Genomic DNA, 12,502 nt, shown 5'->3' with positions numbered 1-12,502 from the left:
CAAGGGGAAATACTGGTTTAACTCAGCCATATACTAAACTGAATAACTGATAGAAGAAAAAGAAGAGCAGCAAATTATACAGAGTGATCTACAAGTAGACATATCTGAATGGTAATGCGTTTTATGTAACGCTCTCTACAACGTCTGACACATACCGGTAATTGATGACTACTTTATCAAATAGGTAATAATGTGTTGCTAATGTTACACAAACAATGTTCCTGTTCACCATCTCAGAGTCAGACAGCTGCCTTCTAAAAATCAGCATCCTTAGAAATGCTCTGAACATCATAGAAAGTCAGTGGAGAAAGTTCATCATAACATCATAATACATCATTGCCCACAGAGCATGATAGGAAAGATAGGAAAAGCCCTGCTCCGCACGTTGACTGGATTGGTTACATGTTTGTGACGGCAGGAGAGAGTTTCAAATTTGGTACACTGCAGTTTTAAGGTTAAATACTCAGAAATTGTGTTGAATGATGAATTTGCACATGGTTTGCCTTAACGACACCACACAGACATATAAACAACAATAAAACGTTTTTTTTTTTAACCATAAGGGGTCTTTAAATTACACACAATATTAAGTTGTAGTAATGATGATCAACATTATGTCAACAAAACATTAAATTAAAATAATGTTTGAAACTTGAAAGGTTTAATTAAGTCAATACATTCAAGTTTTTAACTTGCAACCACACAATTATTTAAATTGTGATAATAGGTCCCCTGAATTTCTTTTTAGAGTGCAGTTAACTTACTATCTACATAGCATTAATGTAATAGGAAGAGGTGGAGCCCAAAGAGGAAACTATATCCTTCCAGAGTGAGTGACACACAGCTAGAGAGATAGGGAAAGAAATGTCCATTACCATAAAGACAAACAGCACTCCTGGCATTCCGGCGTCTACGGAACAACCACACTCCAGTTGCCGTCAAAATGTGAGCTGCCACAAAGAGCACTGGCAAGAAGATCTCTGGATCAAAAGGGTCCATAACTTGATCTCAAACTCAGAACCACGTCTCAAACTTGATCAAGCAAACGTAACGGCATCTACAAAGAGAATTGAATTTGCAATTCTGGTCCTCTACAATCTGCATGGCTTGGATCCTTCCTTTAGCATCCTTTCTTTTCTCCTCTTTCTATTTCTCTAGTTTCAGACGTTAATCTTCGCACTTTAGAAACGAAGAAAACTTTTTACTTTTCTCTCCAACTTTAACAACTTTGAAAAAGTAACTGCATCTAACTGAGTCTTTCTCTCTCTCTACTCCCTCCTCTCTCTCTCTGACAGTCTTACTCTGAATTCCTTTCCTCTGAAACAAGTGGCATGCTTTTAGCTATCGCTCCAAGAGCCGTTATAAACCGAACATGAACAAAGAAACGCAGGAAAAACTACAATGAGCAACAAAGTTTCTCTTCTCTATGTCTGCCCACATGGCTGGCAGCTTATCCTTCCTGTACGAGACATTGCATCTACATTGGCGCATGTTCATGCGACGTGGATGTGTCTGTTTATGTGTGTGTATCTCTGTTGCTATGAGTAAGAGCTGCTGCTCTCTTCCATATTTACACGAGACCTTCTACGGAGAGCATCCTCTGTGAGCGCTGCACTTGTCTGAGGGGGAAGAGGCAAATAGTGTTGATGGGTGTGTGGTGGCTGTTCCCGTGATCTCATTCGGGGTGAGTTACATTCACTGAATGTGTGAATGACATGAGAGCAAACTGTGCATGGTGAGTTGTTCTGACATCAACTGCCTTGTTTGTTCACTGAAATGCTGTATGTGATCATAGTGCAGTGATTCAGCATGACTAAGTGCAGAATCAAAGCACCCTGGGGGTCTTTCTGTAAGTCCCTTTCCTGTAAATAGAAGTTTTTCAGATGACCTTACACGGAGCACAGATGGTGATATGACTCCAAATGCATGTCATTTTGGGTGTGCCTAAAGATGTGTGCAACGGCATGAAGCTATCATCAGAATCGTTGTGGTTTTGCGGTGACAGGTGGGCACATTAGCAACCTGATTCACTGGAACATATCATACGATGTCATGTGCCCATGTGGGGCACAATCCATCATCTTTTACCAGTGCTATAAGTCTGTCAAATCACAGATAACCATTTGCCAGCCATCGTCTCATCATCCTCTGCGGTCTATCATGTATTAAAAAAGTGAAAAGGTGAAACACCCGAGAAAAAGGGACTTTAAAAAAGAAAAGGTATAGCGTGACAGGAAGAGATAAAGAAAGCGGCTGAGGGTGAGTGTCATAAAAAAATTAGTAACAGCTGCAAATCTGCGGCAGCAGTGTTAAACCACACGGGCTCTGGGGTTTACATGCTGGTTACAAGCGTGACAACAAGACCTACTTTAAAATTAAAACAGAAGAAAGGAAACATACATTTAAAGACATAATCTTAAAGGTCACAATGTTTTAAAACTTGCAAGTTGCCAGGCTAATCTCACAACAACAATAAAAATTCCCGGGTCATATTTAAACAAAAAAAAACAAAAAATGTTGTAAATTTCATGAAAATATGAAAATTATCTTATAATTTACTCACCCTCAAGCCACCCTAGGTGTATATAAATTTCTTCTTTCAGCCAAAATCAAAGAGTTATATAAAAAAAAAATCCTGGCTCTTCCAAGTTTTTGAAGCTCCAAAAAGTGCATTCATCCATCATAAAAGTAATCCATATGGCTCCAGGGGTTTAATAAAGGTCTTCTGAAGTCAAGCAATATGTTTTTTTTTGTGTGAGAAAAATATCCATATTTATAACTTTATAAAGCATCATCACTGGCTTCCAGTAACGGCCGTACGTGAGTCTAGCCCGACACATGGACGAATGCAGAAGCACAGAGGATAGAACAAAACTAAACACTGGTCATAAATTAGAAGTCTAAATTGAGATTTTTAAAGAGAAATGTTAAGAGGAGCTTGAGTTTGGTGCCCAGCCCTATTTGTTTGAAACTTAAGAGGACTCTACTCTCACCTAAGCTTACGCTACATACCCATACGTCAGGTCAGAGGTCTCTCTTCCGCCATAATTAGCGGAAGCAAGTAATTATAGTGTATACAGTTATAATTGGATATTTTTTTTACATACAAAAATGCATCGCTTCGCTTCAGAGCGCCTTTATTAACCCCCTGGAGCCATATGGATTACTTTTATGATGGATAATTGTGCTTTTTGGCGCTTTCCTCACTTCCCATTATAAAGCTTGGAAGAGCCAGGATATTTTTAATATAACTTTGATTGTATTTGGCTGAAAGAAGGAAGTCATATACACCTAGGATGGCTTGAGGGTGAGTAAATCATGGTCTAATTTTCATTTTTGGGTGAACTATCCCTTTATTTTTTTTGGTTTGGTTTTGCAATAAACAACATTTCCCCAAAATTTGGCTCACGACCCTCTGTTTGTATTTCTTTGAACTGTCATGAAAACATCCAAAATACATGTTAAATATGGACTTTTATAGTGGCTACAGTTTAAAACTACTATGCGTTATCGGTGTAGTTTTTTATTAATTGAAGTAAAATTACAATTGTACTCTAAAACTGTAAAATAAAAACTTCCACGATGAAATCAAAAATGTCCAATTAAAAATGTAATAGAAATGCTGCCTTGGAAACAAACTAAAATAAAATAATTTTAAGCTGTATTAAAAATTACTAAAACCGAAATAAAAATTAAGTAAATTAACAAATTATAAAATGACTGTGGTATGAAGCAGGGCAGGGCTGAGAGCCATGGGAGCGACACCTGTGTGCCACACTGGTCTTGAGTCCTACAGAGGAGCACCGGAAGAATAAAAGGAGGACAGTGGTAGACGAGAGAGACCCAGTCATAATTACATTACATACTTCAATACAGAAACATGATCTCTCTGTGCAGACACACACAAAGGTCGAATGAATGCTAATAAGACGACAGCAGCAAATGACATGGAAAGCCCGGATCATAAGATCACGGGTGTTCCTGAAGGTCCGGCTCAAATGCTACTGGAAGGACAGAAGAAAAACAATAAAGTCTGTTTGCACAGCGCACGGTGCACATCTACAGGACAAACAGTATGTGACACATGACTCTCACAGGTAAGCTGTAGGGAAAGGGACAGAAAACATGGAGACAGAGAGGAAAACATGGAAATCTCCAAATTCAGCGAGCAAACTGACAAGGTCACCCCACCACACACACACACACACACACACACACACACACACACTGTAACCCAAAATATAATTTGGTGTTCTTGCACTACAATATGTCATCACCATTTCTGGTGTTTCTGAGTTTCTCCTTCAAATCAAACACAAGGTCACAGGAAATGTGCTGACCGCAAACAAAAGGCAGGGCGTAGGGAGACAGGCGGAAGAAAAACCCCTGTGATAAAGCACATTCAAGAACACTATGGCTCAAAACAGAGAGTTATGTCACAGCCAGAATCATTTTCCTGTAACAGCAGTTTATCAGTATAAGTAAATCCAACTTTACCAAATATACCTACGGTATTACTCACGAAAAGCAATAAATACTATACAGCAAAATGTACCTTTTCAAAATGTGAACTATAACATAGCCCAATCTGAATATAAACATTAGCATCATGATTTTCTGTATAGCAGTTTTGAAACCGTGAAAAGAGTCATACAAATAAATTTGACTTGACAAACAATTTAGTGGTTCACCTATTCTTGATCTGAAAGAACATTCCGGTGAGTAAATAATGACAGAATCTTTATTTCTGGTCCCCTTTTTGATTAATTTCCCAAACATGAAAGCAATTTTTCTTAGCAATTTGAAGAATGACTGAACATAAACCTCTAAATACACAAAATTAGCTAATAAATAATGCTCATAATGCTGGCAGTTCAATGTAATACTAAGAAACGATGATAGGGGGCAGTGTGGTAACAGTCAAGCATGTGAAGACACATGGCCCAACTCTCTCATTATTAAGGCAAAAGCTGCACTGTCACTTCTAATGCCCACTAATGCTGCCTTCACGTGCTATCGGAAATTTCGTAATTCCCCCTTCTGAAGTCATGATTACGAGCTTGTTGCATTGAAGTGAGTGAAGTGAGCGTTCATGTGCAATTTTTAACTAGGAAACTTGTATTTACGATAATTCCGATAGCATGTGAAGGCAGCATTAACAAGTGACATCACTGCTCTCAACTGGTCTCAGATCTGTTACTTTTCACCCGCCTGATAATGACGACAGATGTCAGTAATTTGCCAAACATGGCACAGGTGAAGCAACACCGAAACTCACATTAAACTCGTGCTCATAATGGAACTGCAGAAATGTGTACATGTAACAGGAAAAACCACAAGACCTCGAATTTAAAGACCTAATCCTAATTTCCACATTTTAAAGTTCCGCGCATAAAGTTCTCGATACTGACTGACTTGCTGCAGAGTAACAGGTAGAGCCTGCATGTCTTGACAAGGTGAATGGACAGCGCTTAACACGTGTAACCCATCCCTGTTTAAATATGCCTGCAGGTGCCATTAAAAGATTACATCAAACTGAGCTGCAGAATGACTTAAGACAAGGGTTGATCTAAAAATACTACACACACAGTCACACACAGCAGACAACACACATGCTTCTACACAAACAAATACAATTGACACGGTACAGAGGCAAAGCTTACCGCAGGTTTAATCTCACTGTCTCAGACCATCTACAAAAACATTTTGTGCAGACAGTCTGAGTATACTAAATATTGCATGAATGAAGCAGCCCTGTGGAACCTTTACTGGGACAATTATTCTGATGACATGGTATGCTCTATAATACATGTAAGATATGGTTTATCTGTGCTTAAAACAAGATTTTCCAATAAAACAAATGGTATATGGTGAGCAAAGGGTCAACGAAAGTGGTTGACCTATTTGCTCAAACAATATCTTATATAGTTTGAGCAAATTGTATATCATATATATAATTTTTTTTTTTTTTTTTTTAGATTTTATAGGAAAGAGAATATTCAAAGCATTACTCTAAAGGGGTCAAGCAGCCAAACTGGACATGAAACAGGTGAGGGACATTTTTTTTTTTTTTAAATGAGAAAGAAATCCCAGTGTGACCACCAGGTGGACCATGCAGTGCTGATGCTGACAGATACAAACTAAGCTCATGCCAGGATAGGGCCTCTTAGACAAATGCGAATGGACCACCATAAATTCACCTAGCTAACCATCACAGCGTCAGTTTGAGGGGTCACCCTTTCATTAACTGTCAACACACAGTTCGTCTTTAAAGTTCATCTACCATGAGGTCAGTGAACCCAAAGAGACGAGCTGACTGTTTGTGTGGACACTGACACCATGGCTGCGTCAGAGCCGATAGCTGAGCTGCCTGGATTCACTTCAATGCTGTTTTAAAAGGCCATTTTTATTGAGCCACTTTGCTACAGCAGCCAGGAAGTGAAGCACAGAGTCGTTAGGCAAACACAGAGAGACAGTCCATACTGAGGTGGGGAAATAAAGACAAGATTTACTCTCACACCTCTGTGGCGAAAGAGCGCAAGTCTCTCATCCCTCTCTTTCACCCAGGAGCCAAAACCTCCAGAGCTGACGACAGGCTTACTTAATCACAGGTTAATAGTGGGAAAAGAACTGAAGGGGGGAGTGGGGGAAGGGATACGGAGAGAAAGAAGGTCGTGAGAGAGACAAATTTCAAGAAGAGGTCAGGGATGGGAAAGGACAGAGACTGCAGAAAGAAAGAAAGACAGAAAGGATAAAAAGAAGGGGTGGAATGTAGGGAGGATACACAAATACAACAAAGAAAGAAAGAACGTTGCCATCACCTCCATTTTCCCCCCGGCTCCTGTCATCACCATGGCAACCCGTAAATTAGGTATCGTCCTTGCCCTCTGTCACCCACTCGACCCCTCAATAAAAGACCACTATTTTCAAAAGAGACATCTCCTGCGATTTAGGGAACTTCGGAAAGTTGACAATCATTGACCTCAACTTTGTAGTGAAGGTGACACAGTTGTTTGAGACTGAGAATGTTGTTTGCTGCCATAAATATGGCTAAAGGAAAAAATATGGGCAAAATTTGAAGAGATAATACTGAAATTAGGGGTATGTATTAAGCCCAAAATATGCCCCAGTTTTTGTGTACACATATATGTGAAGCAAATTTAATCAGCATAGTATGCGCATACAATACAGCCACAGCATGTACGATCAGCTCACAGGTTGCCATTAATTTTTTGCAAAAAATGTATTTGTCCACAAAGTGGCAACACTTCCCTGGCCAGCTGTTTCACAGTTCAGAAAGAAACAGATGACTTCTGGAGAGAAATGGCACAGACACCGGTCTTTCTACTGAGCATGTGTCGAGAGCCAGTGTTTACGCAAGGTATCAAATGGGGAAATCTGGGGAAAGGCTATGCGTTCAGCTGTACTTATACGGAAAGTGTTTGTGTCAAAACTTAAGTATACTTTGGCCTTTACGGATGTCCCAAATCAGATTGCAAAAAGAAAAATGAAATCAAGTCATGCAATTATGGTGTTCATGATTGATCATTGCCGACACATTCAAGTATGCAGGAACTTGTGCTATTCCCAAACAGAATGCTGTGTTTGAGACGGGTTTCACTGGGATGTGGAATGGTGCAGAGCGGGAGGCATTTAGCATGAAGAGATTCACAGCTAAGCTTTGTGTGTGCTCAGTGCAGCCAGTCATGCACTGTACCATGGGAAAGGGCCACCAAGAGCGTCCACTTCAACGAGAAGAAAGGCCTTGTGTCCATCAGCATGTGTGTCTGTGTGTGTATGATGTTAGTCATGCTCATGGGGTTCCATTAGGATGGACAACACTATTCAAACTCAGCGGATTTTCCTTAAAAGAAAAAATTGTAAATGGTAAGGAGGTCTAAATGTTGTCAAACAGTATAAATGCACGTTTTCTTAAATCGACAATGCATCAAATGACCAGTCTCCTTGTTAATGAGTCCGATCACAGCTGCTTCATTAAGGAAAGGTAATCCGTTTTTAACGAGCCACTCTAGGCCTAAAGCCCAAAGCCTCACTGAGAAAGACTGGACCCTCGAGGGCTTCGGCTTGTTTGAAGTGTACCACATTGCCTAACTACAAAGGACAGGAGAGATGGAGGGCAAAGAGGGGAAAAGACCAAGATTATAGAAGCTAAGAACAAGTGTTTTAATTGTATGTACGGTCAGTATCAAAATTAAATCATCCATTATGATCATTGCAAAAGTTCTGATGAAAAATATTTAACTGAGAAGAGGTGAGGAGAAATTATTGCACATACTTTAAGGGTTAGTTCACCCAAAAATGAAAATTAGCCCATGATTTTTAGTCATCCTAGGTAACATTCTTCTTTCAGATGAATAAAATCGGAGTTATATTTAAAAAGTCCTGGCTTTTCCGAGCTTTATAACGGCAGTGAATTGTTGTTTTGTTTTTGAAGTCCATAAAAGTGCTTCCATCCATTATATAACTGCTCCACACGGCTCCGGGGGGCCTTCTGAAGCGAAGCGATGCGTTTGTGTAAGAAAAATATCTAGCTTCGAAGCCCTTTGAAACTACATTGATTTGGACCTTCAGCCCATTGGTTGCAATTGAAAAAAATGATGTGGAGAAATATTAAAAAAACTTTTCATTTTGAAATTTTCATTGGAAATTTTCATTTTGAAGTGAACTAATCCTTTAAAGGTTAGGGTTTTTTCTGAAACTAAAACCACTCAGGATACCTTAGCAAGCACCCACAACACCTTATTGTTGTGCCAGTGAGTTTTGCGCAGACACCACACATTTTATTGAAAAAAGAAATCAAGGTTAAATAGGTTTTTTAATTGAATGCCAGAAGAGGAGAGGAGAAAATGGTGTGAGAAAAGAGAATTAAGTGAGATATCGGGGCCATAAGAGGGAAACTGAAAGAGAGAAGCATGGGGCCCCAGCATCCATTCATCTGATCAACAGGCCACAGCCAGTACAGAAACAAACAAATATCCATGAATGTAAAGCTCACACTCTCTCACACTCTCTCACACTCTCTCACACTCTCTCACACTCTCTCACACTCTCTCACACTCTCTCACACTCTCTCACACTCTCTCACACTCTCTCACACTCTCTCACACTCACTCACACTCACTCACACTCACTCACACTCACTCACACTCACTCACTCACACTCACTCACTCACTCACTCACTCACTCACACTCACTCACACTCACTCACACTCACTCACACTCACTCACTCACACTCACTCTCACTCTCACTCTCACTCTCACTCTCAGGCAATGCCTTCAGGAGGCCAACGTAAGGTGTCCTCAGGTTTATCCACCTGTTTACAGTACAAGAAATAGTCAATATTTAACAACTCGTCTCTTACGCAGCACGATTTCCTGGTTTAATGTTCACTCTCAGTATATTTTAGTCACATTTGCCACTTTCTTTCACTCCCTTTTTACACACAATCAAACAAAATAAACCCACTGGCAAGGAATTTCTGCAATGATTTACTGGGATGGTCCCAAGTAATAAAATCTTTCCCACGCTGCTGCAAGAAGAGCGCTCCAGAAATCAAAGGGAGTGAGACATCCAAGCGTTTTTTAGGTTGTGAAGCAATTGAAGTAGCGACAAATCTCCTGTATTGTGACAGTGAAATGAAGGGACTAGTTCTTTCCATCGGTTGTTGATTGGATGGAGGCAGATCTGAACGCGAGCTTAAGGTCGATTTTAAGAAAAGGGGGTAGGGTTTAAGTGGGCTAAATGGCTGGAGAAGTCTGGCAAATTTCACCAGAAAATCGAGTTTGATAACACTTTGTTAAAAAAATATGAGCTCAAACAACAACAAAAAAGCATTTTTAAAATGGACAATGATACCTTACAATGCTGCCTAGGTTTTATAATAGCACAAGTATTATCATTCCCAAGATAAAGCTGCTATCCAAAGCTATACTTCTAGCTTGACAAGAAGGGAAGGATGATGGATTGGTGACTGATGATCATCAGTCTTTTGCTCCTCTTCAAATGAAAGGTGCTTTACCATCTAGACCCACTTCGCTATCTTTGTGCATCAATGGCTGCACAATGCAACTAAGCTCAATGGTTACATTTAAATTTAGACTGAAGGTGCAATGTGTGTCATCCTTATTGCGTATACTTATGGTTAGGGGTTTTTCTGAAGCTGAAAAGGCTCAGGATACCTTAGCAACCATCCACAACTACACCTTATTGTTGTGCCAGTAGTTCTGCACAGAGACCACTCACATTTTCACTCAAGGTTAAAGAGGTGCTTAAATTGAATGCTAGAAATGAAAACAAACAAGTAAGTTAAATGTCCGATTTGATTGTTTTGATGACAAATCAACTGCCAAGAAAATATAATAGCACAGGTAATAAGAAGGCAGTACGAACTAATCAATCACCCAACATAATGAAAGCCTGAGAAAGTTAATTGTAGATCAACAATAAAAATCTAATCTACCGGTATCGGATAAGTGGTTTAGTTTGAGATACAGAGAGCAGATGTCAAGGTAGTGAATCAACATGAGGGACAGAAACAGAAAACTATGTAAGCCAGAAGGTCAAATGTGTGTTGGTGTTATAAACATGTTTTTATTGATGAAAAAACTGATATGAAATTAGCTGCCTTGGAAGGTTATTAAATACATAAGCCACAACAACATGCAAGATAACGTCTATCAGGTGACCTCAAATTATTATATCTGATCAATTTAAGGAAAACTGAACAAAAATGAATTATGATTAGGAACAGTGTACACCATTGTGAATATGGAATGTCAAAGCAGCCAAAACACGTGCAACAAGCCTAAATCTTCTCCAATCCAATCAAGCAGAACTGATCTATAATTTTAAAAAATGCATCTAAAAACAAAGACTGGTATGAAAAGGAAATGACAGGTTTTGAAACTAAAGCCCCTGAGAGCTGAAACATGGGAGGACTGGCGGAAAGACAAAGCGTTCGCGTGAGGAGTCACTCACACTAATGTCTCATTTGAGTCAGTAGGGGAGGAACAGAGTTGCAGTATGAAAATGAGCAAGGCCCAGGGGACTGTTGAGAACTCCTACACAAAACACAACACACTCATATGCATATCACAAACCTGAAACAATAGATCTTCCTACCACAATCTCTACAGCCATAATTACTCTCTAATTATCCTCTGTGATTATGGAGACAGCAACCAGTCATATAACTTGGCTGTGGAACTTTAAGAGAGTGTTGCTCACCGCTATACGACAAGATATTTTATAACAGAGTAGTGCACTATACTGGTAATAAAAGGCACAGAGGCATGGTATGACATCATGATTTTGTACCTGACCCATGTTACATTGTAGGCTACTGCTTTTGAGGGCAGTTCGGTAGTCCACACAGTATGACATATGAAAACTACATTACCTCGTCAAAAAAGTAGTGTATAAACTACCGCCTTGTTAAATTGACAATTTGACGAAACGGTTTCATTTTGTAATTTATATACTATTGTTCAAAATCTTGGGGTTGGTCATATTTTTTAATGTTTTAAAAATATGCCCATCAAGGCTGCCCATCAAAAGTTGAGTAAAAGTAGTAATAATGTGAAATGTTATTACAATTTAAAATAACTTTTCTATTTACATATTTTAAAAAGTGTAAATGATTCTTGTGATGACAAAGCTGAATTTTCAGCATCCATTTCTCCAGTTTTTAGTGTCAAATTTTTATGTTCGCTTTTGATCAATTTATTTCACATTTATAATTAAAGGCATTAATCTCTTTTTAAAAAAATCTGACCCCAAACTTTTGAACGGTAGTCTATGTGTACATAAATCAAATCCACATTGATGTTTGTATTAAAAGTCAAAATTAAAAGTAATTTAAAAGTAACTTCATATGATGTCAGACAATTTTTTTAAAATACTTTATGCATTAAAATGTTTGAAATCTCAATCTCAAATGAACACTGAATCTATTAAATCAAGGGGGCTGTTTAATTGTTGCCTAAGGTATCAATACTGACGCACCAGAGACTGGTATCCTCTACCAAAGCCATAATTTGTTAGTTATCGATCCATCTTAATTACACAGCGAATGATTTGATATATGAGAAAGGTAATGAAAAACGCACTTTAAAAGAGATCAACTTAAAGAACATCAATACAACAGGGCAACAGAATCAGCCCTGAACTGTACAGTTAAGCCAAATGTAGGACATGCCCACAGAGGGCATGACAGGACTGTTTAATAACGTTTTTACCATGGCATCATTTCACCAGCAGTTTTTTAGCTGTTTTGAAGTTGGTTTCTCATCAGGGTCTGCCACACCCAGCTGGCACACAGGAGATATGCTGAGTGCTTATCTCTGTCACTGCCCCGGCCTGTGCGCGCTACCACACTAGAGGACTCCTTCGTGCCTTACAGTATGTACATCCCCGCTAGGGCTGCAACAACAATAGTTGATCAAGTAAATAATAAATCACAAAAAAATCATTATGTATA

General features: G+C 39.1%; 1 protein-coding gene across 3 annotated transcripts in view; it reads right to left on the bottom strand.

The window, feature by feature from the left end:
* macf1a (microtubule actin crosslinking factor 1a) overlaps window positions 1-12,502 on the bottom strand; it is a gene marked incomplete at its 5' end in the record, with an annotated part of 170,120 nt that overhangs the window by 120,130 nt on the left and 37,488 nt on the right. The window contains one exon of one of the 3 annotated variants that reach the window (XM_079829977.1): window positions 876-1,267. The exons of the other annotated variants lie outside the window; for them this stretch is intronic. Coding sequence (XP_079686103.1) covers window positions 876-999 — 124 coding nt within the window. Of the gene's footprint in view, window positions 1-875; window positions 1,268-12,502 lie in introns of those variants that run through there. 3 annotated transcript variants of the gene reach the window in all.

This window comes from Gobio gobio (genome assembly GCF_949357685.1).
Source record: "Gobio gobio genome assembly, chromosome: 11".
NCBI classification, from domain to species: Eukaryota; Metazoa; Chordata; class Actinopteri; order Cypriniformes; family Gobionidae; genus Gobio; species Gobio gobio.
The sequence above is the reverse complement of the archived record's forward strand: the minus strand, read 5'-3'. Positions and strand labels throughout refer to the sequence as shown.